Raw genomic sequence first — 19,379 nt, 5'->3', positions numbered from 1 at the left:
GTTCATAATCTATAAAATTCTAACACACCTATTGAACGCCATATACTAATGGATGCTGATAGCCCTAATTAAAAGAGACTTTTAAAATAAAGCAAAAAATACTAACTTTGACACTGGAAAGAAAAACTTCAAGGTCCCTAGCCCACCCCGCTTTCTGTGATCATTAACTACACCATGTTTATAGAACTGACAGGCATATTGAGCTGCTGCTTTTATTTCATCAGATTGTAGAATGCAGAAAACATTTCGGCCCTGCTCATAGCACCATATATGTATCTTTAAGGATATGTATGTATGATGAAGTCTTTATTTTAAATGCCTGATATTGCTTTTCTTGTTACCTCTGCCTTATGAGAACTACTGCTGTGAACCTCATTACAGAAAGCCTACAATTGCAGAACTGAAGTTTTTCATATCACCATCACCATATTCCTGTAGCATCTCCTTTGTGCCCAGGTGTATGTGGCAGAGTATTTTTCTGCTCCCTAGAAATTATAAACGTTGAGGGTAGAAAACCTTTTATAATAAATGTAGCACAAATCATGGACTTACTTGAAAAATATCCCCTCTTGTAGGCCAAACCATTCCATCTACTCATACTGACTCCTAAAGTCCTAAACACCAACTAACCACGATTGAAGTAAAGGCTCTGAACGTATCCTCCCTCCCCATTCCTTGTTGTTTCTTACCTACTTCTGTCTAATGCTCCCTGCCAGCCTTTTGGCTGCATGACTGCAATTTTTAATTTTCACCTTTGAGTTCTAGGCTGGGCCTAGAGATTTACAGAAAAACCCAGACCCCTGGCTCATAAGGAGGGGTGGGGGGATTTCAGGAAGCCTTCACCCTAACTAGCTGCACTTGGAGATCAGAAAATGACTCTTGCGACTGTTAGTTTGAGGTCTCTGCTTCTCCAGCTGCATCCATACCAGCAAAATAACACAGTGTCTATAACCACCCTTGCTTCCATTCAGCTGCATTTTTGATTTGTGACACACAGATGCATCTGATGGGCATTTTTAAAACCACATCTGGAACCCTAACTGCAAGAGAGTTTAAGAAATGTATTTTCTTTTTCTTTTTTAAGGATTATAATTTTTTAAATTTATTTTATTCAAGTATAGTTGATTTACAATGTTATGCTACTTTCTGCTGTACAGCAAAGTGATTTAATTATACATATATGTGCATTTTTTAAATATTCTTTTCCATTATGGTTCATCACAGGGTACTGAATACAGTTCCCTGTGCTATACAGTACAACCTTGTCACTTTTCCTGAGAAATGTCTTTTCAATGTCGTAGTCTTTCAGTTAGGAAGCTAGAATACAGGCTGAGCAAGCTCATCTGCCTTGTCTGCCTTTGTGAGTGAAGAGGTCTGACTAGTTTCAAGGCCCAATAAAATGTCTCAACCCTTCAGCAGCAAACTCTTAAGGCAGCCAGAATGCTCGCATCTACCAGAGTGTGCCTTGCCCTAGACATTGCTGGATACAACCACCAGCGCTGTGTGTTGGGAACCTTCTTCATCTGATGCATATTTTCTTCAGCTGTTTAATGTCCTGATTAAGAGAACAAGCTGGTTTTGATTCCCAAGGTCCTAGGCAGCCTTCTCTTATTATATATTCGTATAAGAGTCCTGTCTGTCACCAGTCAGCTAGAGCTGCCTGGTGTGTGGTTTGCCAGAGGATATAAGTGCGGAGTTCCCCACTGGAGTCCGACCAGTTGTTTTATTGCAGGGAGAGAGAGAGAGCAAAAGTACAGAACAGGAAATTCCTGTCCGGCATCATGCACAGTCACCCCAGGTCCCGGTGCTCTCACTCTGGGGCACACAGCACTGTGAGTCAGCAGCCATGTAGCCCAGGAGAACTCCAGAACATTGGGTGGTTACACTAGGCTCTCAGGGTCTTTCACGGACCCTGCAAAGTTCTTGGCTCTGTGAAATGAGGAACTGAGCGACTCCCACCCATTCCTACAGCTCCCAGGGCTTGTGCCCTTCAAGGTTTCGAGGATTTGCTGCCCAATCATTATTTTTCACCAGGCCATTTCTTCGTTGCATGGCAGTTATATATCACTTCCCACTCAGAACTCCTCAATTTCAGGATTTGGTCAAAGCAGTCATTTTACCCTTTATGTTCAAGTTCAGGGAGGAAGGGGAAGGGTACCACTGTTCCTCCCTTATAGCACTGATTAGAATTGTTTCTGTTGCTTTTTGTGAGAAGAGTAGTTTGATTTTCATAAATCATCTCCTGTTGATACTGTTGCTAGATAGATACTGAACAAATAAATGGCTGTTACACTCCCATTTTAAAGATGTGGAAAATGACACTCAGGCAGATTAGGCAACTTACCTGAGGTCCCCAGAGACAAAAAGTGACAAGCACAGAATAAGAGTTCTGCAAATAATTTGGTTGTCATCAGTGTTTAGATCAATGACAAAATGCAATGTATAGTAATAAAGTTGTAGCAAACCTTTAGAAGGATGCAGAATTATTTATTTGATATAATTGCACTGCCTTATGTGGGGTTCTGAAAAATGGGTTAGAAAATGATGGTTCCACATCCTTGGTCCTCACCTACACAGGTACAGACTCTTCTTTCCGTAACAGGAATAAGAAAGTCCCAGCCTTCCAGCCTCATGAGATCAGTCCTGTTGCCTACCTGTAGGTGCCAAAACACAGGTGGACTTTCGTGTCTTGCATCACAAATTCTTTTAAAAATAGATACGTTTGAAGATACAAATTTGTGAAAGTAAGCTGCTTTTTTCTAATAAAGTGAAAAGTAATTTTCTTTACTTAGCAGAGGAGGAAATTGAGGATTTTCTTCATTGAAAATCAATAAATATTTCAAAAACATCTGTATGTCTAATATTTCGATTAAAATGACAAAATTTAGAGGGATTACAAAAACAAAAGGAAGGTATCCAAAGTGGCTTTAGAAAGCTTTTTCCAGGCTGGGCTTGTAAAGAGGCTATTAATGGAAAGGCACCCTCTTCTCACCCACAGTCCCTTTCTTTAGGTTGGAAAGGGCCAGTGGTTTCCTTTGATGTGCAGTCCTAGTGCTTTGAGTGAGTTGTGGGGTAGGACGGTATGCATGATGATTCCTCAGTCTCTCTATCCTGAATAACTCCCAGCAGTCAAGGGGCTAGAGCTGCCGCAACCCTACCCATCAACACTTACATTCTCCTCTCAGCTCATCCAGGCCCACGTGACTGGCGGAGCAGAGTGTGGTGGACAGTGGATGGTCAGGCACAGCAGAGAATGGTGGGAATCAGCTGGGCCCTCCGAGTGGATGATTGCATCCTTCAGGTGTCCCAGGTGATGGAGGTCCTCCAGTTCCTGGGATGACTTCCCACAGTACATTCATTTAGCTAATACTTATCCAGTGCCTGCTGTGTGCTAGTGTTTCCCCTGTGAACAAAACCAAACCCCTGCTCTCAAGAAGGTGACATTCTAGTGGGCACGATAAACAATAAACGCAGAAGCAACTATAGGTCAGGGTGCATGAGTACTATCCATTTTGAAGCGCCCAAGTTGAGGTCAGCATAGGGAATAAAGTGTGCCCTTTTGGACAGAATGTACACTAGCATTGGACTGATTTCATGGTTGCAGAGGGGGACACAGAGTGGAAAGAACTTCATGGGTGGAAGGGGTAAGGCCATGTTGGCAGTAGAATTCTCAAGTAAATTAAAAAGTAGCGGTCTTCTGTTTGATGGGCATGCATGGTATTTATCAAGGAGATGTGAGCCTAGGGGACTTTGGTAAGTGGGTGGCTTCCTATGTATACTGGGCCGCTTCATATGCAGCCCAAGGAGAGTTGGATCATTCCCCAAAGCAGGGGTCTCTTTTCAGAGTATCCGCCCATGCAGCCAGCATGGGTCAGGTGGGGAGCAAGAACAGCCAGATGCAGCTTGGTCCATAGTTACCTGGTGCCCTCAAGGCTTTCCTTCCATGGATGCTTCATTTCCCCCTGGATAGAGGCAAGGGTGTGAATGGCTGGGCAGATTCTCAGTGGTGCAGGCATCGCTCTCCATACCGAACACTCACCAGCAGGGGCCCCTTGCGTTGGCTGTGGTCTTGGCTAGATGAGGCTGTAGGGTAGCTGAGCTGTGGCACCACGCTTCCTTTCCCACAGAGAGGTCTATTTATGAAGGTTCTGGTCAGGAGTCACACATGCTCTCTTACCCATAAATGAGGAACAGGCTCTTTCATTCTGGGACGGGCCCACAGAAGGAGAAAGAGGCCCGTCCTGAAAGCAGGAGCAGCCAAATCAGTCCTGCTGTCAGAGGTCTGACAGATGAGTCAGTTCGGTTTCTCTTAAAAGTTGTTTACTTAGGGCTTCCCTGGTGGCGCAGGGAAGGTCCGCCTGCCGATGCGGGGGACATGGGTTCATGCCCTGGTCCAGGAAGATCCCACATGCCGCGGAGTGGCTGGGGCCCGTGAGCCACAGCCGCTGAGCCAGCATGCCCGGAGCCTGTGCTCTGCAATGGGAGAGGCCACAAAAGTTGTTTACTTAGAGGATTTGGAACATTTGGGTGACCTGAGAGTGTCAGGAAATAATACCCAAGGGCTTTGTAGCCTTCACTCTCCAGGGTTAATTCATCCCCCTGTAGCTGTCATGCAAGGAGATGGAACTTGGTGGACTATATAGGCCATCACCTCCACTCCCTGATGGGGCCAGTGGATTGTAGTGTCAACTACAACTTGGGGGGCTCTTTGGGGAGTGGACATCATTCCTATGTAAAGAGGCCAGGAAGCCTCACATAGCTCCCACACTGGGTTTCAAAGTTACACAGGGGGACTAGCTGCCTTCCAGTTCCCCAGCCAAGTAGGAGACAAGAAGTGGCCTCCCCCACTAACTGTGTGCTCTTTGCATCCATTGACAGTAGCGTCTATGGCAGAAAGCTGAGCTGCCACCTGTACTTGCTTGTGAACAGCAGGTAGTCACAGCCGTGGCATCGTGAGGGTTAGTGTACCCACAGAGGCAGTGGTGGGATGGAGGACAGGTACTAGCATTGTGTCCTGGAGAAGCAGTGCTGGAATCAGACACTGGGCAGGCACACAGTGATGACATCTCAGCAGAGTGGGTACCACGGGCCAGAGCCAAAGGAAGGCAAGTTATGGAGCAGGTGACTTGGGCAGTACCGCATTGTAAGAAGGGCTCGGGCTCTGGAGCCAAGGATGCCTTGGATTGATACCTCAATCCTTATCTCAGGCAAGTATTTGAAGCTTTCTGTGCCTCTGTTTCTTGGTGTCCAAAATGGGGATAGTAATAATAGTTACCTCAGAGGGTCATGAGGGCCTTTACAGATGTTGTGTCATTAAGCTCACAACAGCCTACGAGGTAGGTTCTATTTCCCCCATTTTCCATGGTGGGTGGGGGGGTGGGCAGGCAACAGGGGCTCGGGAAGTTGAAGCACTTTAACCAGTAGTCATACATCTAATGATTGTCAGAACCAGAATTTGAACTTGATTCCAAAGTCCAGATTATCTCTGGGAAGTGGGTGCTTTGAGCATTTCCATTGTCCTTGCCATCGGGGAGCTTTGCGTTCATGTTCCTCAGGGCCCATCCCGAGGTTTCCCCCATGTCTCCGGCTGCCTGCAGCGGGGTCTGCAGGATTTCAGGGCAGCTGGTCTTTGCTCCGCACTCAAAGGCTCCCTGTTCTCTACAGGTTGATTCACAACCCTGACTGCTCAGTAGAGCTTTCCAAAAACAAAAAACTATGCACAGGCCCAGTCCAGACCAATAAAATCAGAATCTCGGGGGTGGTGCCTGGGCTCAGTATTTTTCAAAAGCTCTCGATGCTTCACGTGCAGGCAGGGTGAGAACTACCCCTCCGTAGCTCCTTTAGTGAGCTCATCCACTCATGCCCCAGTTACCACTGGAAACAGGAAAAAGTCTTGGCTCAGCCTAGATCTTTCTCTGGAGTTCTAGACTTTGACCTGCCTACCGGGTATCTCCCCTGTGGCCCACAGGCAGCTGATCAGAACCGAATCAGTAATCTTCTCTCTCAGACTTGTTCCTTTCCCTGCCCTTCTTATTTCAGAATTTAGGACATCGCCAAAGCCAGAAAGCTGGCGGGCATCCTTGACCTCTTTCTGCCCCTTCCATCACACCTGCATGCAATCTGTCAACCTGCTAAAACGCGGTCTTCTCTCACCTCCCGGCTGAAGCAGGCCTCATCGCAGACCTGCCAGTAGGTCTCCCTGCCTCTAGTCTCTTTCTCGACTTCCTCCAATGTCTCCCCCACCTTTAAGGCACACAGAGTCCTTCGTGATGTGCCCCTGCCATCTCTCCACCTGGCTGTCCCACCCGCCTCACCACACCCTGTGCTCCCTTCCAGTCTGTTTGCAGCTCTTGGAAAGTACCTGGGTCTCTTTGGTCTCTTGCCTTTGCACGCACGGCTCCCTAAGGGGAAATGGCCTTCCACCTTCACCTGATCAGCTCTAAGCCATCTCAGAACTCACCCCAGTGGCTCCCTCCTCTGAGACAGCCTTGTTACATTGTGGCTCTGTGTCCCAGAGCACCTGTGCTTCCTTTGATCACAGCTCTCTTAAAAGTCCACTGTAACTGTCACTTCGCTGTAATTCCTATACACCTAGGAGCTCCTTGAAGCAGGGACCATATCTTTTTTTCTCTTTATTCTCAGCACATGGTAGAGACCAAAAATATTTGTGGATGGAACAGTGTTTATTCCAGAATTTCTATATAGGAAGGGCTTAGGGGTATCAGTCTGATTGGAAGAAGAGCCTAGGGGATTTACTCTGAAACCACATTTTCAATGAACATTTAATGTTGTTTTTGTCTAGTATTTGAAGTTACAAGTCTTTGATTTCTAAAAATTGTTTTATTCATACTTTACACAAGATTGAGAAAAATATCAGTTTTCCACATTTAAGAATGTTTTAATTGGGGTGACTTGGGTGGTGGAAAATAAAGGTTTGGGGACCACTGAAGCATTCTCATCCCTGCACCCCCAAGCCCTTTGGAAGGAAGAGAGGGAGAGGGATGCAAGGAGGAGCAGACTAAAGGATGGACCATGAACTGCTTTGAATTATAATAGCAATTTGAATTGCTTGTGTTTTTTTGTTGGCAGTAATGTGCTAGGAGCAGATGCTTTAGCAGTAGACACAATCAGATGCCTTCTGACCATCCCATTGCCACCCTTCCCATGACCTATAGTCTATTTTCACAAGTTGAATAAATTATCAATATTTTCCTTTTAAAAAAAGCATTAACTCATTTTTCTCCCTTTTAAATATTAGTATCGCCTATAAATAAGTAAAATTAGATTTTATTGACCATATACAAAAGTGTTGTAGATAATTAATGGTATTCAGTACAGATTTCTGAAGCATCAGTCATCACTGAAGATCCACATGATGCTGTTCTCTCTTTGGTAGTTACCTTGTTTTTGGAGTTTTGGAAGCGGCGCCAAGCAGAACTTGAGTACGAATGGGACACTGTCGAGTTACAGCAGGAAGAACAAGCCCGGCCAGAATATGAGGCACGGTGTACTCATGTGGTGATAAATGAGATCACTCAGGTAAAGAGTATGTCATCTAGATTCAATTCAGTCTATTTATTGCAGGGGTTCTCAACCTTGACTGCACATTGGAATCACGGAGTAGGGGCGGGTGCTTAAAAAATATTGACGCCCGGCTTCTGTTACTATATACTCTGATGGTACTCAGTGGCCTGGGGTGCATTCTGGCACAGGATTTTTTTTTTTTTTTTTTTAAGCTGCTCTGGTGATTTTTAATGTACAGCCAAAGTGAAGGAGCACTGCTAAGAACAGTAGGCACAGGAGATAAATGTGGTACCTTCTTTCATAATAACAATAAAAATGAAAAAAATAAAAAACCTCTGACATAAATGTATAAGATGCGTTGATTTGTGTCCTTTCATAGTACCAATAAAAATTAGACTCTATGACATAGATGTAGAAAGAAAGACACATTGGTTTTCATAGTTGATTCTCAGTTTTTCACATGGTCCTTCATTATTACAGCCACCTTTTCATCGTAGACTAGCTCCTTTGTCTTGCACGACGCCTTGGTCACTGCTCCCCCTTCTGGTTGGTATGTGCACAGAGTGGGGTGACTCTTACCCTAAAATCAGAGAAAGGATGGAGGAAGAAGGGAAACATCTGTTGAGGCCAAACTATATTCAGGCCCCGTGCTAGGCATTTTATCTAATTGGAAAGGTAAATTTGCCGCTGTTACCGCTGCTGCAGAATTAAAAAATAAAACTATATAATCTCTTTGTATAAACATTCCAAAGCCAGTGAAAGATAATTTTTTTGAATCATCTGCATTATTGCCTCTTTCCATCGACACAAAATCTGGAGCTAATTGTACTTGTAGTCATCAGCATAAGGACAGTAGGTTTTGAATATGAATAACTCTTGGAAAGAAAATGCTTTTATCAAAAGCATCTGAAAATGTCTCCAACCATAGACTTTATAAATTGACTCACAGATTTACAGAATGTTGGCAGTAAAAGGGTCTGGAGGGAGCAGTTCAACCTCCTCATTTTATAAATGGAAAAATATGAGGTTCAGTTACCCAACAGAAAGTGACATTTGTCTTTTACAATATAACAAGCTTTAAATCATCCCCATTATGAATAGTTTCCATTGTTTATGATGAAAGATGGGGGTCAAAGCATGTGTTGGTGAAAGATTGTACATAATGAAAGCTGAAACTTAGACAAAATCAGATGTTCATAACGGTTTTGAATACTGAAAAACAAAAGCTTATGTTATTGGCAACATACAAAACATACTGAAGAAAAGACATTTTGGAAATTTAAATCTGTCCATTTTAAATTTAAAATTGCCAACTAATAAGTTAAATTTCCATTGTAACCTTGCTTGTTAAAAAATTGAAGATGAAGGTTCATTTCTCCTTATTGTTCTTTCTCATTTTACCTTGATTGAGAACACATCCTGTGTCTAGAGAGGCCAGCGGTGTGGTGGTGAGGCCTTGGGAACAAAACTGCCTGAATTCATATCTGAACACAGCAAGTTACTAGCTGAGTGATCTTGGACAACTTGTTAGGTTCTCTGTGCTGTAGTTTCCCCAGCTATAACACAGGGATAAGAAAGTTGCTTCCTCATTGATTGTGGTAAGGATTGATTGAGTTAATGGATAGAACCTACTTAGAATAGCACCTGGCACAGAGTAAATGCCATGTACCTGTTTGCAGCTATAATCACACTGTTGATTTTATTTCTAGAAAAATCTACATATATTCATATAAACTATAAAATGGAAACTCTAAAACTTCATAGTTATACCTAATTAATACATAAAGCTCAACCAGAAAACACACATTGGCTCCCTAGTACTTGCAGACATCTGTGAAACTTTCTGTCCTGCACAGACTCTGCATTATCACTGCAGTCATTTCTACAATCTAAGACAAGCTCAGGAATGGTATTGTCAGATATCCAGACTCCTGAACTCAGATCATGGCAGATAAACAGTTTATTATTCACATTTGCATTTTCAAAAACTACTATTAAAATGAACACTGAACACGTTTTGCTGTATGTATGCCTGAAATTGTTAACAAGCAAACATGCAAGTATGAGTAAGGAGCATGTGTCTGAAAACTAATTTTTTTAAAAAATTAAGCCTAGGATTCAGTGACCAATTAGGAGAAAAATCATTTCGTTGGAGGAATCACTTGATTGACTACACTTCTTTTTTTTTTTTTTTTTTAATTAGGAAGAAGAGCGTATTCCCTTTACCACCTGGGGAAAGTGTATACGTATAACCCTCTGTGCCAGTGCTGTCTTTTTCTGGGTAAGAATCTGCCACAGATTTTTCTACTATCTAATTTTAAATGTCGAGAAAACTGAAAGTCGAGCTGGAAACTGTGTAGTTTCATAGAGAAGATTGTTTCCAGAGAACAGCTCAGCCACCACATGGAGCAACTCTCAAGGTTTCACAATATCTTCTGCTGCCCATGGCTCTTCGAGCTCCTTTCACCTCGTTTGTTTAAATCAGATCTGTGGTTCAGGATTTTCAAGTTTCTGATAAAGAGACCAGATGGGAGGCATCAAGAATTCTAAAATTCTCCAAGAGTAACAACTAATATAAAATGTCTAGGAATAGCCTTAACAAAAAGATAATAGGAACTATTAAAAAAAATATAAAAACTACTGAAAGACATAAAAGAGGCCTTAAACAAATGATTCTAGATAAAAAGACAATGTTTCTAAAATATCAGAACTTATTAAATTAGTTTTGGGTTTATTATGAATGAAATTATATTAGTAATATAATAATAAGTAATGTAGTGAGAGTTTTATTAGCTCAAGAACAGCCAGCTTAGAGAATAGGACATGAAGCCCAGATATGGGCTCACTAATAATTTAATATATGAAAAGGAAGGCATTACAAATCAGATAAGTAAAGATCATTCAATAAATGGTAATGGAACATTCGTTAGCTATTTGGGAAAAAAGAAAAGATTGAAATCATGCTATGAACCACATACTGTGATAAATTCCAGAAACATTAAAAAACATTTTAAAAAGTAATACCATAAAAAACTAGAAATAAATATTGATGAATATACAATCTCTAGATGTGGAAGAAGTTTCAGAGGAAAGTATTTAAAGATTTCCATACCCCAAAAGTGTCCTAAGTTTAAACAAAACACCAGAGGAAATATTTGTTAACAAATAGGGCAAAGGGCTAATTCCTTCAATACATAAAGACTTCAGAGCACTTCTAAGACAACACCAAAACTCTCAGGAGCTGAGAAGGCAGAGAAGATGAATACACATTCAGAAAGGGAAAAAATATTGTGGCAGATGTCAAACCTTAATGGTAATTAAATCAGTGCACATTAAAGTGAAATACAATTTTTCACCTGTCAAGTGATAAGACTGTGTTTGTAAGGCTGAAGTGCCATAGTACTCTCATACCTGTGCTATTGGATTTTTACACTGCTCCAGCCTTCTTAGAAAGCAGTTTGGCAGTCCATGTCAAAAGTCAAAAATATTCATATACTTTAATCCACTAATTCAGCTTTTAAAAACTTTTAATCAGGAAGTATTTCAAAATGGCAAATAAAAGTCAGACACATATACACACATATATAATACATATATAATATTTTTGTTTATATATAAATGTTTTATAAATATTAATTATACATATTATATATATATAAAACCTCAGCCAAAATGTCCTCCTTCCAACCCTTCATACAGTAGAATATTGTGCAGCCATGAAAAAGTATGTCCACGAAAATATTTTATGACATGTAAAAATGTCATGATTATGATAGGCTTAAGAATAAAATTAATATGTAAAATATTTTTATATGAAATAATGCATAGTTCTGAAGGAATTACACCTATGTATAGATACATTTTTTTTGCCTATTTTTATTTTTTATTCTTCATTTTGATAGTTGGAGTCTTTCAACTGTAGGTGACAGAAAATCAATCTCCAATTGGTTTAAACAACAACCAAAAAATGGGGATGGGTGAGATTTCTTGGTTCCTGTAACTGAAAATCTCATGTCTGAGGCATGACTTCAGTCAAGAATAGATACTGTAGCCCAGATGATGTCAAGGCTGTTTTTGTTCTGTCTTCACTCTGTGTCCAGTGGTGTCCCAGCATGGTGCTTCTAGGCATCCCTCATGGGTGCAAGATGGCTGCAGCTTTCCAGATCTCACATCACATCCAAGTCAAGAAAGGTCTCTTTTAGCAGCATCCCCTGTTGACAGAGGAAGCTCGTCTTTCTCATAGGCACTAGCATGTATCTCCTCACATCTTGGTGGCTCTTAGTAGGTTGTTTGCCAATCCTTGAATCAGATGCTTAGGCCAGTAGGATGAGACACCTGTTTGTCTCAAACCAATTGGGATCTACATCTGGAGCCCTGGTGAGGGTGGGGCAGTCGAGCCCAAACCACTAGACTAAAAATAGAAGGGAGATTATTTACCCTAAAGCAAAATCTAGGTCCTCTTCTAAGACAGGGGACAGATCCATGGCAGCAAAAGCAACCAGTGTCCACTACCAGGTACTTTCATACTTTCTCTAATGAGCGTATATTAAAGTTATGATCAGAAAAGAGGATATGTAAGCAACTTGAGGAAGGAGAATGAAAAGTTTTCCTGTCTCCTAAGAAATATTGAACCCATTAAGTGCTCTGAAGAAAAATGAAAACACGTCAAGTTTGTAAAAGTTCTGAAATGAATTAGACTTCATTTCATAAGCCATGTAGGGGGCAGTGCCATATAAAGGTTTGTGTATATTTGGACTCGGAGTATCTCAGTTCTCTCACTTACTAGTTGCTTAATTTGGGACAAATAGCTTCATCTCTATGTGGCTGTATTTCCTCATCTGTAAAAAGAGAATACTACCTACCTCACAGGACGGTTGTGAGGATTTAAAAAATATATGTGTGCTGAAGCAATAGTAAGCATTAAAGAATCTTACCTATTATGATTACTTAATATGTAATTTTAAAAATTACTAGCAGAGTTTTAAAATATATATATACTATCAATATTTAAATGGCCTGTATGTGTTATGCTGAGAGGAAGACTTGATATACCTTCTCTAATACATTTTTCTCAGCCTTAATTAATTTTCACATCTAATCACACACACACACACACACACACACACACAGAGTGTCATTCCTTTCACAAGTATGAAGCCTTAACTGTGAAGAAAAGGAGATAATGAGAGAGATTAAAGGAGGAAATATAATGCTTTCTCTACAAACTGATAGCTTAAAAAGTAAGAAAGACATCTTTTTAACACTTTGGTCACCATAATCATAGCTAATATTTAGATAGTACTTTTCATGTGCCAGGGCTTAATGCCCTAATTGTTTTTACCTGTAGTGACTCATTGAAGCCTCACAATAATCCTATAAATCAGTTGCTTTTACTATCCCCTCATTATATGGGTGAGGAAATTGAAACCCCCAAAGGCTAAGTAATTTGCACAAGGTCCCCCCAGCTAGTGGTGGAGCTGAGATTCGAACGCGGGAGTCCGGCCATGCTTGTGGATCACTCCCTCTACTGCCCTCCACAGGTGGCAACCAGCCTCCCTCTGTGACTGTAAACAGCATGACGTGGTTTGCTTGGTACTGAAATTCATATTCTTTGTAGCTTTCTCTATCACGGCAGTCATCACGAGCCATCGGAGACATTGAATACATGCTTCTGGAGTGTGTCCAAGAAGGTAGATGTAAGGAAAGCAGTTTAAAAATGGGACCTTTGATGTACTTTGTTCAGTGGCCAGAGAAAACCTGCCTAGTAAGGAAGTGAAACCCTACCAACCACACGCAGATTATGTTTCAGACACCCCCACTGACCTTGGGTCTATGCAGTCAAAACTACAATGGACTAGGAAAATGAATCCTGTGCAAGTGCAGGTATAAATAACTGCCAGTTTAAGGTCTCAAGATCCGAGTATGAAAAGTGTGTGAAGCGTTTATCATCAGAGACCTGCCTGCTGCCATTTCCAATAGTGACCTTGGGGCATCTCTGCAGCTTCACTGGTCCTGTTCAGAATCTCCTCAGCTACAGGAACAAAGACAACAGCCAGCACCTGCTGACCCCTGAGCCAGTAATAGGTTCTCTGTTGGAAGGAAACATATCCTCTTAATGGATTACAAATGAGTAAAACCCACTCATTCATAACCTAAATAATTCCATAATTATTGTTCTACAAAGGGATGTTTTCACTGGTTCTGCTATCACAGACTTTTTTCTTCTACCAGAACATGCTACCAGTTACTCCATTTTTACCCCATCTGAAGATTCTCTCTCTCTCTCTCTCTCTCTTTCCCTCTTTTTATTAGGCCTTCTTTTTTAGAGCAGTTTTGGGTTTACAGTAAAATTCACAGGAAGTACAGATTTCCCACAGACCCCCTCATTCCCTGCTCACAGCTGCCCCTGCTGTTAACATCTTCCAATAGTGGGTGCACTGCCATCATTTCTTCTCCTTTCTTTGAAATTTAACGTACCTGATTTTCACCTCTCTTGTGGCATTTATGTGAGATTTACATCACTTCACAATGCATGTTGTCCATTTGAGCATTCAGCCAGTTTTTAAGTGTAAAAATTTGTGAGTCTCATGCTGCTGTGTTTATTGTATTTTCAGATCCTTTTGATCATTGCTTCAGTTATCGGGATCATTGTCTACAGGCTCTCAGTGTTCATTGTATTTTCTGCAAAACTTCCCAAAAACCTTAATGGAACAGACCCAATCCAGAAGTATCTGACTCCACAGATGGCCACGTCCATCACCGCTTCCCTCATCAGCTTTATCATCATCATGATCCTGAACATCATATATGAGAAAGTGGCAATCATGATTACTAACTTTGGTAAGGTCCTGCTATATATATAGCGTGATTTCTAAGCCATTTTTAGAATCAGGTAAAAATAGAGACTGTATGTTTTAGGCATTTCAATTCCAGTATGTTACAATTTTTAGAAAATTTCAAGTGTAAACAAATTTCTCCAGCCTGTACGAGAAATGAATTATCTCCAGCTTTGCATTAGTAAAAGGGACAAAGCAAAGACGATCATTATAATGCCCAAGCTCTATGTAAACAGATCAGTGCTGAATAATATTTTCAGTTACATTAGATCATGTACCCTATTGTTGAAAGTAAATGGTCTCTTTATTGCAAACAAGTGGAAGAGGGTCATGGTTCCAGTGGCAGACCTGCTCCTGCATTGCTGAGGGGACAAGCAATCACAGTGTTACGTGTCTTCCCCCCACACTGTTCATATTAATATAGCTCCATTCTCATCAGCTCTGGCTTTTATAATAAAGGTTTCTTCTCTCTGGCTTGTATCCCAGGCAGCTGCTTAGTAGCCAAAGTTAAGTGCTTCCCACACGCTGCATTTGGCTGGGTCGTTCTCCAAATGGTCATCTTTGGAGTGGTCATCTTCTGAAAACGATAAGACCGATTTGAATTCTAAACTAGAAGGATGACCTGTTTTGTCTTCCCCAAATGCTTCTAGCAAGTTGCCCCGTGTTTTGTTTGTCTTCTTCAACAGGCCTACCGTATTGCAGTTCAGGAAGACAAGAGAATATCATTTAGCAGGCTGTTCAACTTTAATTTTCTGTCTTACATTGAAAGAAGACAGTTCTTGCCTATTTGATATCATTGTGCTTATAAGTTTTAAGGAAAAGTTGACTGTTTTCTGCCTTGTGGGATATTGTGTTCATGGGGGAGAAACTCTTACAACAATGTGTAAACTTGGAATTAACATAGTAGCTATATTAAGAAATTCAAAACAGCTGAAATGGAAACTGTGAATTGTATTTTTTTAATCATGTTAACTCATGTATCAGTGTCTTTGATTACCGTCTCAAAGCTGTTCACAATTTCAAAATCTTAACATTTCTTTTAACTACAGAACTCCCAAGGACCCAGACTGATTATGAGAACAGCCTAACCATGAAGATGTTCTTATTCCAGTTTGTCAACTACTACTCTTCGTGTTTCTACATCGCATTCTTTAAGGGAAAATTTGTGGGTTATCCAGGAGACCCAGTTTATTGGCTCGGAAAATACAGAAACGAAGAGGTGTGACTGTAGAATTTTGTTCTCTTGACAATTTAAGCTGTTCCATGTTTTCTCTCAGTTGCTCAATGAAGAGTTTCTTCATTGTACATTCCTTAGATTTTTTTTAGCCTAAACAAGAATATCAGAAAAAATAAAAGTAATGACTTTTTCATGTTAGACACATCTAAAATTTAAATAGGACTTTCTTTTTAATATTTCAGTGTGACCCGGGTGGCTGTCTCCTTGAGCTGACAACGCAGCTGATAATCATCATGGGAGGAAAAGCAATCTGGAATAACATACAAGAGGTGTTACTTCCGTGAGTACCGAGTTGTGTGATCTTAGGGATAGAACGGCCCACCCGTCCAAGTCATTTCCCTGCGTGTCTAGCTGCATGCAGCCACCTCTAAAATGGAGTAGACCCTCTGCTTATTAAAGGTCTCCAGGTAAGATGATCCAACCAACAGTGTACATGTATCCAGTGTTTAATAATTATATTTAAAAACCTCCTTCTTTATATTTAACAAAAATCCCCATCTGCTGTAGTTTTTGCCTATTAGCGCATTGTTGGTGGCTATTGGATCATAGCCCTTTGAGAGATGGCCCTTGTTGGAGCTTTGAACTAAGTCTTTCCACAACTTCTTACAACTTTCTCCTCCTTTTATACATGCATTTAAGAATCAGTAATAGTAACTTGTTGAGTTCTAGTACATGCCAGTCACTGTATTAAGTGCTTTATTTATCTGTGTCATTTTATCATCCAAACAATCCTTATTTTTACCTCCCTTTTGCAAATGAAGAATCTGTGTTTTAACGAGGTTAAATGATTTGCCCAAGTTCATGTAGCCAATAAGAGGCTACTGTGGGGTTCAAATGTAAAACCCCATGGCTCCAAACCCATGTGCTTTTAAGAACAGAGGTTCTCTTATGGTCCTAAGGCACCAGGTTACATAGCATGTTAAGAGACGGTTGTCTAAAATAACTACAAAAGTTTTGACATACTGTTCTTTTCCTAGAAATGAGAAGAACAGATGATAGCTGAGGGCACCCTGTCCTTTTAATTTTCACATAAGTCCGATCCCATATCAGAGTGGACAAGACCAGTGCCATCAGCAATTTCTGCATATTTCAAGGAGCTTATTGTATTAGTGTTCTGTTGCTGCTTCAACAAGTATCCCCAGACTTGATGGCAATGGGAAGAAAATAGGGGGAAGAAGCCCCACAAAACAACAACGAATTTACTATCTTGTGGTTCTGGAACTCAGAAGTCTGCAGAGGTCTTATTGGGCTAAAGTCAAGGTGCTGGCAGGGCTGTTTCCTTCAGGCTCTATGGTAATCTGTATCTTTGCCTTTTCTAGCTCCTAGAGGCCACCCGCATCCCTTGGTCCGTGACCTCCTTTCTCCATCTCACAGCCAGCAAGATTGCAGGTCTGTGACTCTTTTCTGTGGTCACATCTCCCTCCATCACTCCTCCCTTCTCTTCTGCCTCTGTCTTCCACTTTTAATGACCCCTTGATTACACTGGGCCCACCTGGATAATCCAGGCTCGTCTCTGTTAGAGTCAGCTGATTAGCAACCTTAACTGCATCTGCAACCATAATTCGTATGTTCTGGGTATTAGGATATGGACATCTTTGGGGGGGACCGTTTTTCTGCCTACTACATTAACCTTTTCAAGATAATTTCTGGCTCTGAGTTTCTGTTCTCACGAAACTGTTGATCTCTCTTCTGTCTTGCCTCCCTCTCCTGTACTTTCTGCTTCTGCCAGCCTGAACCAGAGTGCAGCCTTCTCAGTGACCTGCAAAACCACTCACATGAGCAGGACTTACTGATGTTTTGGGGCATGGAGGAGAAAGTCAAACAACTTGAATTTCGAAATGCAGAACCTCCATCTTTTTAGTCCCTTATCCCACTATACACCTGGGAATTTTCCTGCTGTTGTTGTTTACTTATCACCCTTCTTTGTAGGCTCCAGGATCCTGCCGTTCTGCCGTCTTCCTCCCATCACGTCCAACTTCCTTCTCATTCTTTCTTCTCTCTCCCTCATTACCAAGTTTCTGTTCATTCTCTTTGTAGAGCAGTTAAATTCTTTTTTTTTTTTTTTTTTTTTTGTCTTTCTGTTTTTGTAGAACAAAACCCTCTGGGTTTCAGTGTGTCCTTCCACATTTCTTCACCAGGGCTTTATCCTCCATCTTCAGTGAGAATTATCAGTGTCTGTCTGTAAACAAAGACATCTCCCTTTTCCCCACTTCAAACCGTCCCCCTCAAAAAAAGATTCTGATCTTAGCTGTGAAATGAATATTTTTTTGCCCTACTGTGCAGTAGACAGCCCTTACCTTGGGCTCACAGTTAGATTTTTCCCAATGAGTAAAAATAGGTCATGTGCAAATAATACTATGTTTCTATGTGAAAATAAATATATCAAATAGAGGAAAGGCTTATTAACTCACTACCAAAAAAAAAAAAAAAAGCATTTTCTGAAGGAAATAGGTTAACTATTTAACACTAAATTTTTATGAATAATTTGTTGTCAGTGAGCTATTTTCTGATTTAAACAATCAAGGGGAAGAGTATATTTCCTAAACAGGTACTCACTGAGAAATTCATACAAAATGAAACTTGTTCACATGAAATATTTAAAAACAAAGGATGTATTATAGTATCTGTGGTCTGGTTATACCTTCACTTCAAGTAAGCACATTGTTGCAAGTTCCAGTGAGCTGAACTTCGCCTTCAGATATTTCTACTACTAGCCTTGTTTGAAAACTAGGAGCACTAAATCAGCGCTCCAGTACCAGTCCATGGCCCGGGGGTTGGGGACACCTGCGCTAAATGTTAGGCAAATTAGAGAGTGGGTTGGGTTCTTCCCATCACTGCTTCTGCTCTTTGTAAAGGTGCCAGTTTCCTTCCTACTTTTTCATACAAACTTTTAACATACTAAAGATATATCAGTTACTTTTGCTACCCAAAACTACACCCATCCCAATAATACATAGGAAGGGAAAAGAAAACTTATAAAATTTAGTAGCTATTTTCACACCATTTAAATATGTCAAAAGGAACATAGTGAAATGAATTTCACCATATACTCACCTGCCTCCACCCCCAACTCCACTTGGGGTCCTTGACTAGGATTCTCAGAGCAAATGAAGGCCACGTGGCACTGTGATCCAGGCTCCATCTGGGGGTGGGGGTGGGGGTGGGGGGGTCTCTCCAGCACCTGGGTCAGCACCTGGCATTTAGTAGGTCTTCAGTAAGAGCCAACTGAGTGAATGAGTGACTCATATGCTTCAAATACAAACATCAGTAAATGAATAGAATTGTTTGTTGGACCCTGAGAAGAAGCTTAGAGCCCTTTGGCCTTCCTAGCCTCACTTTTTTGATAGTTGGGGCATGCCTGGGAATTTTATTCTGTACTTGACAAAAAGGCTAGTACAACTCCTGTATTAAGCTACTTGCTCTGGAGAAATTTTATGATAAAATGTTAAGAAAAATAGAGTTAAATATCCAAAATGCCTTAGCATTGTCCTTTGCTGTTTAGATAATGGATGGCTGTAATTTTCTTCTTTGTATGTTTTCTATATTTTCCTCAGTGAGTATTCGCTATTCAGATAATAAGAAAAAGCAAACTCTTAACAAGAGGAAATGTCTCTTCTCAAGATATGATTTGGCTAGAGAATGAATCAGAGACATACAATAAGAGAATCGTAAATGCAGGGATCCCTCACTCTATACACTCGGTCTTAAAATTCAGGAACAGTAAACTCAGGAGCAAAATAGATTCAGATGGTGAAGGATGCCTGTATTCAAAATTAGCAAGT

The 19,379-nt window shown here is 40.9% G+C and overlaps 1 protein-coding gene across 2 annotated transcripts in view; it reads left to right on the top strand.

The window, feature by feature from the left end:
* The window catches only part of ANO6 (anoctamin 6), a 218,840-nt gene that overhangs the window by 169,476 nt on the left and 29,985 nt on the right, over nt 1-19,379 (top strand). For both annotated transcript variants that reach the window (XM_081249034.1, XM_081249035.1), the window contains 5 exons: nt 7,397-7,539; nt 9,728-9,805; nt 14,139-14,364; nt 15,410-15,579; nt 15,780-15,877. In XM_081249034.1, coding sequence (XP_081105160.1) covers nt 7,397-7,539; nt 9,728-9,805; nt 14,139-14,364; nt 15,410-15,579; nt 15,780-15,877 — 715 coding nt within the window. The remainder of the gene's footprint in view (nt 1-7,396; nt 7,540-9,727; nt 9,806-14,138; nt 14,365-15,409; nt 15,580-15,779; nt 15,878-19,379) is intronic.

This window comes from Mesoplodon bidens (assembly GCF_964165515.1).
Source record: "Mesoplodon bidens genome assembly, chromosome: 11".
In the NCBI taxonomy this organism is placed as follows: Eukaryota; Metazoa; Chordata; class Mammalia; order Artiodactyla; family Ziphiidae; genus Mesoplodon; species Mesoplodon bidens.
This window is presented reverse-complemented; position numbering and strand designations above follow the sequence as displayed.